General features: G+C 34.1%; 1 protein-coding gene across 11 annotated transcripts in view; it reads right to left on the bottom strand.

Annotated features, from left to right (window-relative positions):
• Positions 1-14,580, bottom strand: part of LOC123714718 (kinesin-like protein KIF13B) — a 113,593-nt gene that overhangs the window by 4,481 nt on the left and 94,532 nt on the right. Inside the window, exons 16-33 of one of the 11 annotated variants that reach the window (XM_045669125.1) lie at positions 13,977-14,009; positions 13,471-13,632; positions 11,953-12,069; positions 11,502-11,748; positions 10,870-11,066; positions 9,805-9,965; positions 9,569-9,683; positions 8,703-8,910; positions 8,386-8,577; positions 7,329-7,482; positions 6,892-7,040; positions 6,077-6,222; positions 5,442-5,561; positions 3,075-3,249; positions 1,564-1,629; positions 1,046-1,179; positions 753-879; positions 99-521 (exon numbers count right to left, since the gene is read on the bottom strand). In XM_045669125.1, the coding sequence (XP_045525081.1) occupies positions 99-521; positions 753-879; positions 1,046-1,179; positions 1,564-1,629; positions 3,075-3,249; positions 5,442-5,561; positions 6,077-6,222; positions 6,892-7,040; positions 7,329-7,482; positions 8,386-8,577; positions 8,703-8,910; positions 9,569-9,683; positions 9,805-9,965; positions 10,870-11,066; positions 11,502-11,748; positions 11,953-12,069; positions 13,471-13,632; positions 13,977-14,009 (2,926 nt within the window). Of the gene's footprint in view, positions 1-98; positions 522-752; positions 880-1,045; positions 1,180-1,563; positions 1,630-3,074; positions 3,250-3,965; positions 4,008-5,441; positions 5,562-6,076; positions 6,223-6,891; positions 7,041-7,328; positions 7,483-8,385; positions 8,578-8,702; positions 8,911-9,568; positions 9,684-9,804; positions 9,966-10,869; positions 11,067-11,501; positions 11,749-11,952; positions 12,070-13,470; positions 13,633-13,976; positions 14,010-14,580 lie in introns of all 11 variants that reach the window. The other 10 variants (XM_045669130.1, XM_045669126.1, XM_045669131.1 and 7 more) reach the window with 10 other exon arrangements.

Genomic DNA, 14,580 nt, shown 5'->3' with positions numbered 1-14,580 from the left:
GTTGATATCGACTAATAGTCATAATAATTTTATATTTTATTCTTTAAATAAGAAATAAGTTTAAGTGTGAACAAGATCTAAAAAATAGTTAAAATTACCGAACGACGTCTCGTGCGCTTCCCCATTGACTTGCGGTTCTTGTTTGTTATGACTAGACAACGATTCCACAGGAATCGCTCCAAGCGGGTCCAAAATCTGTCCTTTATCCATCGCTTCCTCACAATCCCTTAAGAACGGATTAATCCTGTTCCTCGATCCGGGAGTTAAGACCGGAGTTTTCGCCTTCTCGAATGCAACATCTTCCAACTCATTTTTCGATTCGACAATTTCATTCTTCAGGTCTGTGATGTCACTTCTCAGTTCACTTATCTCATGTCTGAGGCCGGCCATTGAGTTTTTAGTCCGGTTCAAGTGCGTGTAATCCATGACTTTGTCGAAATCTGGTGTGTCATCAACAGACATACTGCGTATGGAGAGTGTGTCGTCGTTTGTGAGGTTTGTGGACGATACTGCTTGAGAACCTGTAAATTTCAAATAATTGTCTATGAAAAGATACCACGTCCTTATATAGTCTGAAGAGATATTACTTTTAAAAAAGGGTTAGAAAAAAAAAAGGATTTTTTTATAAAGAGAGCGTGACCGTGTGAATTATATATAACCATCGCTGTTCGGGAATAGTAGAAAGTGGGCTTTAATATTTTTAAATACCTCGGCTTTAGACTCTCGTCTATATACACCAAGAAGTGACTTACCATATCCACTTGAAGAAATTGAAGGTGAATTTTTGCTGGGAATTCTTTCGCACGCAAGCTCGTGAAGTGAATCCAAAGTCTTTGAAGTCGGTAAGAAACCGCGGGGAGTTGCTCGAGGACGCGTACGCTGGAATGTAAATATTTTCAATTAAGTGTAAAATATTTAAAGATCAAGGATAATTGCTATTTTTCCACTTTAAAATAAAAAAAATCTTTTATGAATATTATGCTACTGTATAAGTGGAAGTTCACAGATTTTTAGTGTTTTCAACTTCTGTATTAAGTATACTCACTTGTGACCGCGGCGTAGTCAATTCATCTGAAGGAGCCGATTCTGGCTCTGAATGCGAATCCTCGTCATTTCGTCTACCTGGCTCCTCATGCAGGGTTGTCATGCGCAAACCCAATTTTCCACTCGCTGGAGACGCTGTAATTACGTTGTTGTAAAATAAATAGTTCCAAATAGAGTATTCTATGCAAATAAGGCAAAAATGAAAGAGCACGTATCTACAATAGCCCAGTCGAAAAACTGTGAACTGTGAAGTCTAAGGATGGCTAGAAATTAAAACTCAGTTCTTACACTACTAATAACACTGCATTAATTTCGGAGATGTTATGCCAATTTCATGCTGAGATGTCTAATGAAACATGCTTAAGACTCCAGATAGACTCGAAGCTAAAAAACGACCATCGATGTTGTCAATTTTTGACACCAACGAAGCACGAATGTGAAAAAAAACCAAATAAAAGAACTCAAAAGATTCGAAACAAGCCAATCTAATGATTCTACGACTTAAGTATCTTGACATACACTTATTCGGCGTCTGCAGTCGTAGGGAGTTCAGGTTCAAATTCAAATTAAGGAACGTTGGCCGAGCTGAAATAAAAATATTAGTACATGTGTCAGAAAATAGTTAGTAGTACGAAATAATGCACCTAAAATTTTATACTCGTAGCAAGATTAGATTCTCAGATTTCCAAGTTGGTTATGGTTAAAAGAATCAATTAACAAATTGGATAAAACTTTTTACAACTTTCGAACTATTTCCAGATAAAACTATTATAAAAACTTTTATATGAATACAACTCTTTAATCTCCATTATATCTTCTTAACATTTTATTGGTGTTATAATTATCATCTATCTGACACTAGAACACACAAATCCATGCGTCGACTAAACCCATTAATTATTCCCGTACCCAATACTATTGACACATGCATCGTTTTAACACACACCTACTTTTATGTTAAGATTTAATAATATACAATTATCTATCACTACTTGTACGAACTACAATTAACTGTTTTACAAGTTTTTCGTTTCACTTTACAACACCTTTCTAGTAATTTACTTGGCTGTCAAATTTAAGATCTTAAACCGAAGCTTTTTTCAAAGCTGTCATGACGAAAATAGAGGTAGGTAAAAAATCATGCTGGCATGCAAATGAAATATAATCGCAAATAAATTAAATAATAAAATAAGCTTGCTGGACGCTGGAAATGAATCCATAACGATTCATATGCCTTTCTTATTCCAGACATTTTTTTTTTAAATAATTTAATTAATAATTGTATTTAAATTTCCTATATCTTACAGCCAATTACCCAATTGCTAAATTTGAATCAAAATACGAAAGTCCACACAAAACTAGTCAATTCCAATTAACATCGCATTCGACTAATAATTTTGCCATTGTCATTCCAAGTCAATACTGTATTGTCACCTGATTACCTGATAGGAAAGAGCCTGAAGGTAGCGGGGATCATAAATACAAAATGAATGTTAGTTCAAGCCGGGAATAATATTGAAAATTTTGTTTATCACCTTCCTAATACTTGATACTTTAAATATGACACGCCGAAGCGTATGATTTTCGCAAGCAATTTTGATTTCTCAAAAATTAAGAAGGTTCCATAATTTTGAAAGAATTGAGAGACAGATTGAGATTGAAAGAATAGCATTGCCACGAAGCAAGTAGAAATTAAATTGTGATATGGTGGATGTTTTGTGAAGAGTATAACGAAAACAAAAAACCTTGCCGTTGTCCGTCGAAAAATTCTGTTGTAAGGTGTGTCAAATGCTATCATAAAATCTATACCTACAAGGTACGTGCATTTAGTCAGAAATAACTAATCTACAATACACTATGGCTAAGGCCTACATAAAAAAATTGTAAGAAGTAAAATAGTAGAAATGGGGATGTGTTGTGTTAGAAGAAAGAACGTTATTATACATTTCATTGGTATTGGTTAGATATGTCCCGGTTGAAAATTTATACTTAGTTATTTCACGTATGAAAAGAATTTGTTGGAAACTTACCCAGTCCGAACGGTTTTGTGGGCGTGACGATGTCCGGATCGTTATGAGCTGGCGCAGCGTACGAATGTCTGTGCATACTGCGTCGTGGTATTTCGTCAGCTAAGTCGGCCACGCTGCCTGAGCGGCCCGCGGATAAGCCGGTCAAAGATTCGAATGAAGAGTCCAAACGCATAATCTATAACATTGTTATATAATTAATAATTGAAAGCAAATTTGAACAGGTTCGATTTTTTTTCAATATTTCTTTTTTTTTATAACTGCTTATTTTTCATAAACCTTAACAAGAATAAATCTAACCTAAATAAAGCTAACATTGGATTGCTTTTATCACTTATGTCCCCAAAGTAGTGAACCAATACCAGAAGTATGATTGCAGTTGTGCTTTCAGTTGAAATGTGTGTCAAATTTCCTTTTAATTTCCAGTAATAATATTTTTCTAGGTAACGTACAATAAACTATATACATCATATAAGCTAGCTTACAAATAAAGATGAAAGAAACATAAAATGATTCATGCTCAATCCTAAATACGAACGAGCTAACAATGACGTAACATAATACTATTTTTAATTATTTATTTGTACATATTTTCATTATATATTTTATCCGTGACACAGATAATATTCAATAACACACCAAGTACTGTAATTGGGTCCCAAAATGAGATATTTATAATGGATTCGAGATGTTTGTACCCATTTTCGTGTCTCAAAATGATGTAATATAAAAAATATTTCGGGGCAGTAAAACCCACAATAACTTGAGAAATATTCTTCAAATAGTGTGTCGACCTTTGAAAACACCAGAATTTTATATATTACAGTGTTCTACCAAGACACCACAGCGAGAAACAAAAATAATGCAACAGATGTAAGTGCCATGCTGACTCACGTTGTTTCCATTCTTTGCGGCGTTCTCGAGCGCTTGGGAGAGCTGCGACCGCGTGCGTACAACACATATTAATAATTGCATACACGAGCGACATACGTAAATTTTGCTTACACTTACGATTTGCGTAATACATTTATTTGTACATATTCATAATTTCAAAGAACGTGGAAAAAACAACATCCGCACGTATGGGAGCGTTCAAGTATTACGTAACACATTTTATGTGGGGGTCCTCTTGTAAAACGTTACGATCCGGGGTGGGAATTACGCGTTATTGATAATATTATTTTCGACTTTCCAGTACTTTACACCACGTAATGGTAAGTTTTAGGTATAAAGAGTCACTGGGGGTGGTCACGAAACGTTTTAATATTGTATAAACGTTACGGTACGTTTCATTGGTGGGGATCAAGAATTTCCGAAAAATGCGTGACGGATTACATGAACGCTCCTAATTCTATACGAATTTTAATATTAGTTTCAATGGTGTCTTAATATGTACAAACAAATGTAACAAACAATTTTAAATAATTGTTTATTTTTATTTCAACCTCAACAGGGCCTTGAGATTTAAAACTCTAGCATTTGTTATAAATCCCTACATTTCTATGTAGAATATATTTCCGATTCGCAAATTTACAACGTAATGCACGTCGTGGAATACATAAAAAAACAGATTTTCTCTTGTTTTCGTAAAGTTTTCTAAAGATGGATCCTCCTTTTAAAACTTTTAATATAGAATCATTAGAGATGTTGTTATTTTGATAATAAAATTGTATGACGTGTTCTCCTCGCTCGTGAAAACAATCTGATATAAAGCTGAGCACATCGAGTTATGTTTATGTTCAATGACACGAACGCATTAAGATATTCCCCGGCATTTATTTGTTAGTAACGATATTAAAACAGCGAACAGCTTCGGTTAGTTAGCCATTTCTGCTTAATTCGATAATATAAGGATATACGAGGACCTTCTATACTTTAATAGAACAAGTCTTTTTTAATCTATGGCTATGCCAAATTTGCGTTTAAATTTCCAGAATCAAATTATTTTAAGACAAAATAGTGTTTTTGTAACAAATAATCATCATTATCTGTTTATATCATTGGGTTTCACATTATTATATTGAAAAGTACAAAGAAAAATATACAACGGATTTTTAAAAAAAAAGTTAAATCAAGTTTGGATTGGGTTTATAAAAATAATTACATTTAAAAAAATTATAACAAAGTTCTCAGAAACACTGTTTGAGCTAAACTACCAGTTTCCTGTAATACTATTTGCAAAATAACATTCGTAACGTTTAGCGAAGTTAAGTATGTACTGTTACGGCCGGGATTTATTGAACAGCAAAAATAATCTCTATAAAAATTACTTCGTAATACCTAATAAAGGTCATCGTACACCTTACATTACCAAGTGGATCTACCGTACGCGTTAAGCAGACGCAACAAAAATGGAGGATATCTTCTCACCACGCAACGCCCCGAATCTTGATCGTACTCGTCCTGCCCTTGCAGTGACGATACGAAATCAACGACATACCGAGTCGCGTTGCAAATCGTTTGTAACGCGTCGCGTCGTGAGAAAGCACCCTGAAATCACATTCAACTTAGAATTGTTGCACTTCTGTGGACCTTGTTCTTCTCGCAGCCTCATTTGTAATGTTAAAGTATTTTTTAAAAGAAAGATAAATTAGGTGAAATAAATTTGTAAAATAAGATTGAAAAATTAAAAAAAAACCGTCAAATATATATGTATATAAACATATGAAAAAAAGTGCTTTACGTCATCCTTTAAAAAGTATACAACCATAATTATACATGAGACCAGATGAAATAAATTTCTTTTCGAAAAAAATAAAAACAAAACATAAATCGAACACGAAATAGAAAAATACATTAAAAAATCCACGTACTTAGAAATGCAACAATTATAATTCGTTACATTGTGGTATTTGCGCCTGCGTTCTAATGTTCGCTGTTGTCTAAGCAGTGTTCTGTGAGCGTAAACTGTCTTATCTCATAGTAATCCTGTTTTAACGTCAAAATCAAAGCTGTCAAACTAAGGTGTACTTTATGATAAGTGGATAAGGCACAATATTGTATACCTGTGAGAAATTCGGTACCGAAGCCGTTTTGCGCATAGTGACTGGTTGGCCGCGTGCTTGTTCCAATTCCTTAACAGCGACACTTTGCCGAAGACGATCCAGAGTTAGAATACTCTCAACTGCGCTTACGCCTCGTGTGTATTTCTCTGAAATAGTTATAGGACCATGATATAGATTTAAAAAATGTGTACGTATACTAGTGTAGACACGTAAGAAGTGAAACTTCTTTATGGCCTTATTTTTCAAAACATTATCTACTATATTCAACTTTACAGACATTAGTTAAATAAAATATATAAAGTTTAACAAAAGGCTTGTATTATCATAGTTATGAATACAAAAATTTCTTTTAACCTTATAATTTACTACTAAGATTATAACAGAATTTAATTAATTGTAATAGAATTATTACTATCATTGTTATTGTTAGTATATATTTTTGTTATTAATGTCTTAAAATCTCTTCGAATCAACCGTGGCGCGATGTGTAAAAGATGGCGCGTAACGGAAAAATGTGAAGGTAATTTATTTTTCTAATGAAGAAATTTCACTTCAAAAATTTATTATGTAATAACGTGGATATCACAAAAATTATTTAACCGATTTCGATGAATGTTTGTTAAATATTCAAGATCTATTTTTTTCTCGGAGAAAGATTAAGATAAAAAAACTTTCACGACTAATTAGATAATCATAGTAAAATATTATCTCATACCAAAAATATCACAGTCAGGTCAAACTGTGAACCTTTTATGAAATTTGTAAGAAATTAAATATTATCGCAGTAGAGGAGATAGTACATTAATTTTTCATACCAATATAAGTCTCTCCATCAGCTGCACTGGCTTCCTCTCCCGTAGCAACGATTTGGGCCAAGCTTTCTCTTTCTTCCAACTCTTCTGACGCCTTCGGAATGTTTGATACGACTTCGTATGTAACACCAGTTTGCGTTAGTTGATCCACTCTGTAAGCAATTCATTTAACTTTAAAATTTAACTAAGTGAATCTATACCAAATTTTTAAACCACTTTCGACTTTAAATGATTATAGAAAAATCCTAGAAATTGCAGACTTTTTAGGTACAACAATTTCAGCTTTAAAAATGTAATTAGCTATATATTAAAATAAATTAAAAATCCTTGCTCGAAATTCTTAAATAATATTTTTGCGTTGGACTAAAGTTGGGAAATGCAATGTTTTTTGAGAATACGTAAGTGAATTATAATGGAAAACATTGAGAACAATTAATTACATCGAATACCTGACGATTTTTTTCCGTATCCGATCGGTAAAACTTTGCCGTTTGTAGATGTTGAGCGCGAGTCGCTTGCGCAGAATAAGCTCCATAGGCGCGGGGTGCGACAACCGCACTGTCGTTTTGAGTATGAGATATACTCTTTCATTTGCTGTAAAAATCAAAATATTCTATTGACAAACTTTGTATTTTATTTCAGAATATCAAATTCCTATTTGTGTAGTTCCCGTGTAAACCCCGGCTTATGGTGGTTGACAAGAATTTTTGTTATCCCATATACATGCGTATTAAGATAAATATATATTTTACCAAGTCTTTAGCTGGACTGACTAGGTTTGACGTTAACGGCCTTTACGGTCGCACTACTCTAAAAAAGTACATTGATTCTTTCAATTTTTTGTCATCGTTTCTTGAAGTATGGCGAATGGAAAAATATATGGTGGAGTTGAGTAGTTTATATTTAAAAAAAAATAGCCAAATTTAGGCAGCAACATTTTATGATGAATATATATATAGAACATGATTTTGAAATTTACACGATATATTTTATCGCAAGCCAAGTAATCCATTGCAGAAAAATATTGATAAAATTACATTAATTTAATGTTTTACACTAATTGTTATTACGAGCCAGCGCTCCAGCTCTCCATTGCGTACCGCAGTCCCCCGAAACACTGACACAGCAATTCGTGCTGGGATAGGGCCTTATTATTAAGGTCTGACGTCTTAAATATAAACACTGATAATTTAAAAATTAAATTAATTATTTAAAACTATTGATAAGCAATATTATAACAAATAAAACACGTTTTTTTCGTCAGGTTGTCCTACGACATAGGCCTTCCCTAGTGCCTTCCATCTATTGTGGTTATATTGTGGTCACTCACGCACAATGGTTGTAATATGCCCGTATCAATATTGGTTACAAACTCTTTCTTTGGCTTCAGAGGCATATAACAGACTGGCGACGCAATTACGGCAACGATGTGTATATGGAGGGTATCAATTTCCCAATTAATTATATAAAAATATGCGTATACGCGGCTATACGTACGTTCAGTAATCCTGTTGAGATACTGCGAGTCGTGAATAGAGGAATCCCATGCGGCCACAGCAGACACATCTTTATGGTGGTGGTGGACAAGTTGCAACTCGTAGAATCTGTTTCCATGCTCTTTCGGTAGGATGGAGTGTAAACCCGCCATAGATACCTCCTCGCCAGAACCGTGTGTTGTTAGATCGTCCGCTATGAATCAAAATAAATTTCAAATATCCTATAGTATTGTGGCTTACATAGGCATTGGTTGGTTATGAGAATTTTAAACTTGGAGTTATAACTTTTTTTTATACTTGGCGCCGAAACAAACATACCATTTAAATCCAGAAACAGTACAGGTATGTGCTGCTCCATTCCAGACGGTGGGTTCCAAGCAGCTGGTGCTCCTGGAATAGGACTTCCGGGGCTAGGTACTAACACAGCATTCCGTTCTTCTGTTAGGGACACCCATTGTTCGACTAACGATTGCTCCCTTTCCATATCTCGCTCGCTTTTTAGTGAGGGAGACATGTTCACTAGTTTCTGTAAGACATCATATTTTTTGTAAATAAACCTAAATATAGAATAAGGATCGTGATTGCAATACACACACTTGTTTTTGTACCCCGAAAATCCGAAACAAAAGTTCGTTACATCATTTCAATAATTAAGATTAATCTTGTGGCATTCATGTGTTTAAAATTTATTATTTTAAAGCTATGTATGTATGGTGTCAGTGACGACGCTGTTAATGACGGATGGAAATGTCTGCGGTACTCGATTGTAAGGAGGTTGCACCTGTTTAGCGCTGCGCCTTCTGTTGTGTTATGTAATTGTGTATGTAATATATATAGTTGTATGTTTTATGTAATTTTTACACGTGTATATCCTTTCTATAACATATTTTCATAGGTTTGTCCTCATTTTACTATGTACGATGTTTGAGAAGAAAATAAAATTAAACAAAACAGTATCTATATATAATTGTCAGAAGCACGGCGCAACACACTAAAAAATATTAACACGAAATGCAGACATAAATTTCCATTTCACTCAGGAACTTACAACGTACGTACGAACGTACAAATAAAAAAAATATTTGGACACGTACATTATATTTTATATATATGGTGAAAATATCATATGAAGGACCTTAAGGTCCCAAACCTAACGTAAACCAGATTGAATATACATAACGAACCTGTAATTGTGCGTGCAAATGTTGTCTTCGTCTTGCGAGAGCTTCACTCCATCTCTCTCTGAGGATAGCCAAATCCTCTTCTTGGTATGAGTCCAATGGTTTCTGTAGACGTGATCTGTAATTTACAATATTTATTCATATATTTGTATTTTATGCAAAGCGTAAAAAAACAATAAATACTTTTTAAAAATAAGATTTTCAGTATGATTAATTATATAAAATATACTCTTGCTCACCTAACAGTTACTGATCCAACTTCAACACTGACAATATGTTGGCAAATGATGGGCAAAGTTCCAGAATTAGCTGCAGGTCGTACGCGCACGGCGAGTCGTCGTTGCTGCCCTTGACGCAACTGGTATACGCCCCCGGTCAGAATATCCGGGCGTAGCGCCACCTATACACGATTATAATTCATTTTATATTTATTTATTTATATCTTCACGCCTTGTTCCGATTGGATTGGATATACATTTAATTCACGATATATGCTCGGTTATGAAAACTATTAACTTATAATAATCGGTAATCGAGGAACTTATATAAAATCGGCAATTTAAACAAAATGAGGCTGTTTTCATAAGTTAGCTGCAGGTGTTTAAATGCGTAAATATTTTTTTATTATTTATTTATTAACACTTCGTTACACTACAGAAGAAAAAAAATTGAACATAATTAAATCAAAAGGAACTGGCGGCCTTATCGCTTTCGAGCGAATTCTTCCAGGCAACCACGGTGATTAAAGAAAAAATAAATAAAAATGAATTAAAGGACATAAGATAGGCAAGTAGTGCAAAAATACATGTTATACACAGTTATTAAGGCAAAAACTAAACAGGAACAACAACAAAATGACGAAGTAGGAAATTTTAATGAAAAACTCTGTGTTAGTACATTTACTTGACAAAACTTAGTTTAGCAAGATAACACTGGGAGCGCTTTGAGATTGTACATACTTAAACGAGCTTTTAAGTAAGAGATATGACATCACTAAGCGCTGACTCTTTTTAACTGTAAATCTTGATGTTACGTAAGCTAATGTCACGCAATACTCATTGAGCGACTTTGCTTATCTTGCCAAAGCCACGTACAAATTATTTGAAGGAGTCTATTAAGTATGAGGGATGCAATTATATAAACAATTACCGTCTAAAATTCGTAATATCAGCGCGTTAACCAATTCACAAGGGCGTTAAAGATACAGAATGAGGCTAGTTGACTAAATTGGGTCGGCTATATATTAAGTTTCTCATGTAAAAAACGAAAAATAAAGTCCTTTTAACATGATCAATAAATCTTACCTCGACAGGCGCATACTCCCCCTGATCGTTCAATTCATGTATTTCGACCCAAAGTTCGATTTTCCGAGTAAGCTCCGCCCATCGATCTGCTAATGAGCGAGCTTTTGCCAATTGTTGAGCTTCCACTTCCCAGTTACCGACCGTTCGGCTAAAACCGGCCGAACGGTGGCCCCATACTTCGATGGATAGGGCGCCCTCTGTAAGAGAATATGAAGGTAAAACTAATAAAACTTAGTCCTATTTTATTCCAGAGAAATGTGGTAGGGAAAAGTCAACACAAGGATTAATTTAGGTTTATTTGCTAACTGTGGCCTTATGTATTTGATTTTTGGTTGTATCCTAACATGAATCTTAGCAAAATTATTTGAGTGGGTATTGCAATGGCGTCTTTCTTGCTCAATGTTAAGGTATATTTTACAATACACCAAAATGTATTGGTTACAACTAAATAGTACAAAATTCTTACAAAAAACTATTCCTTACTAAACACAACACAGGGTTATTATAAGGTATATATACAACAACAAAAAAAACCTCAAAAAGTGATTGAATTTTAACGTAAACGTATAAAGAGCAACTAACCATTGCATTAATGGTTAAAATAAACTATCTTTTTTAACCTAAAAACTCACCCGCACAATGCTCAATAAACTCTTCCGTGAGTGGTATTATGAAGTCTTGCCGATGATCAAAGCGGAATGTGAGCAATTGGTGTCTCGGTGATACTGTAGCCAAAGGCGCTGGGGGGGTATCAGCGGAGACTTGTGGGGGAACGACTACGGGCTCCCCATTACCCCATACGGAATATTGGCAGAATACGAAGTTAGATAGTGATGGTGGTAGGCCACTCGCTTGCTTTATTACCACGCGGATTGTTACCTATAAATTACATGCAAAAACATCAGTGACGCTACAACCTATTTTTAGGCCGCGGCCTCAGATTTCTGAATCTGTTTCATTTTGGGCCTTAAGACGTGTCTGTTTTCTCTTCAAATATGAGTCCCTTCGTTACGTTATAACAGATTTTGACTTTAATTTCTTAAATCTTGTAACATAGAAGTTAAATATCTAAATATAGCATACTTGTTGTGTCTGTGGATCGATTGGTTCATCGTCATCTCTCATATCACCGGAGCTGTCGGAAGCTGCCTCGCAAATACGGTCTTGAGGGAAATGGCCGGACACTCGACTTATTTCAACCTAAAAGAAATATCGAAATAAATGTCTGATAAGTCCTTAACTTAATATAAAATACTTAAATTAAAGGATAAAGTAATTATTATTGATAATCATTAAATTAAAAAGTAATAACTAATATTTACATAAGTTATACAATAAATAAATTACATTTGAAATGTGTACAACGGATCAAAGAAAGTGTATTTTTAATACATTTTCTGAATACACATAACCCCCTCCAAATTCACATTCAGGTTGAATGTGAATTTGGTGGGGGCGGAGTCCTCTTGTAAAACGTTACGATGCGGGGCGGGGATTGAATTACGCGTTATTGATAATATTAATTTCGACTTTCCAGTACTTTACACCACGTACTGGTAAGTTTTAGGTATAAAGAGTCACTGGGGGTGGTCACGAAACGTTTTTCTATTGGATACAGAAAACGTTACGGCGGCGTTTCATGGGGGGGGGGGGTCCAAGAATCTCCAATAATTGCGTGACGTAATACTTGAACGCTCCCATGTGACATGATAATAAATGGTTTCGTTTTTACGCTTCTAGGTCTAATGAGTCTATTTAAATTACATAATCATATCTTTTATTTCTATAAACATTAAAAAATGATATCATCATACAATACTTCATCATTAAATATCTCCTATGAACGACTAAACAAATATAATATACCATGGCTAGAAACAGTCTGTTGCACAGATAGTTTTCAAAGACGTTGCGCATACTGAATGCTGTTTCCGACACTATCGACATATTTATATGTTCGTAGAGTGAATTCATAGAAGCGATATTGTGTAAATTATGTGTTTAATATATACCTATTTAATGTTTCTCGACATTATATTATTGGCATCGTCTGTAAGGATAATGTATGTGTTTCTGTTATAAATAAAATATAATACAAATTTTATTACGGTATTGTTTTGTAAATAACAATAAATATAAAATAGTCTTTGATGACGCTAACATCGTCCAATTCATAAAGTACAACAGGCTCAAATGGCTAGGACATGTGCACCGCTATACGGCAGAACCCCAAAGTCCTTACTCAACTGACAACCTCGCAAGAGAAAACCCGGTAGACCGAAGCTGCGTTGGTGGGATGGAGTTGTCGTCCTTGACAACTCCATCCCATCCAAAACAATGGGGTTCGAAGTTGGACGTGGGAAGCACTGGATAGATTGCTATGGCGAAATGGACTTGAGGAGGCTAATACCCACAAGAGACTGTATAGCCGTTGATGATGATGAAGAAGGTTTAGTACTATGATCATGTAATTATACAAAAATGCAAAAATTACTGATGTAAGAATATCAAAACCATTAAAACTATATAAAATATTATATATACATTAATTTATTTCAAGAAACTCTTTTCAAAATGAGCATCACCTTTATACCAACATACCTGTAATCTACCAGCCACTTCTCCCTGTTGACTTATAATAGGCGTGTGATAGTCGAGAGTGACGTCATGGAATAGAGCCTCCAAGAAAACATTCGCCACACCAATTAAATTATGATTCTCCTGCGACTCGTAGAATGGATCCAATGCCTTTTCCTCTTGGTCCTGCATATAAAAATAAAATTAAGATATCCTTCATTTTATAAAAATGTATAACTTCATACCTATAAACATACTATTTTACTAAATTTAAATCGAAATATTTACTAAAGGAATATTGCTTGTTTGATAGTTATTCTCTTCCTCTAGTCCAATCAAAGATAAGCGATACGATGTATCGTTTACGTTTATCGAATTAACGCGCCTTTTTTCGTCTTTCGTTAGATAATCTACAGTTATTTTTGTAATTCTTGTGTATCTTTCCCATTAATCAAGCCCAAAAACACAGTTCCAAAAACAAAACGCAAAGAAAGACCAAGCGAAAACATCATATTTTTACTACAACGCACCGTTGGTGTATCCACGTCTATTTGAGCTGCGTCCTGGAATAATAATAACATAATGTATGTGCTTCTCATATTAATGAAGATTTTGACATGACACAATAATAAATTGTTTCATATACGTATAGACGTATCAACGAACGCGTGCGCGTACGTGCTCGTTTGAATTCATGACAGAACATTCAGTATCTTAATATCATAATGTATAATTTACTTAAGCAACTGTATTGCTTGTACATAATTTTATTATATGCAGTGTAAACTTAGCTTTTGGTTCAAAAGCACAAGCGGAACATTCAATTTCTAACTAGTTATTATTACTTAATTCATTAATTTCTTGTGACATATCATATACTACTAAAAAAATGTATGCATGTACTAGTGCACACATGTAAGAAGTGAAACTTCTATGACCATATTTTTCGAAAAATTATCTACTGTATGTAACAGAAATTGCTTAAACAAAGTTAAATTAGATAAAGTTTAACAAAAGCCTTTTATTATCATAAACATGAATACAAATAATACAATTATTTCATTTTACCTTATTACTACTAACATTATTACAGAATTTCATTAATTGCAATAGAATTATTACTATCATTGTAAT

This window comes from Pieris brassicae, chromosome 9 (genome assembly GCF_905147105.1).
Source record: "Pieris brassicae chromosome 9, ilPieBrab1.1, whole genome shotgun sequence".
Classification (NCBI taxonomy): domain Eukaryota; kingdom Metazoa; phylum Arthropoda; class Insecta; order Lepidoptera; family Pieridae; genus Pieris; species Pieris brassicae.
The sequence above is the reverse complement of the archived record's forward strand: the minus strand, read 5'-3'. Positions and strand labels throughout refer to the sequence as shown.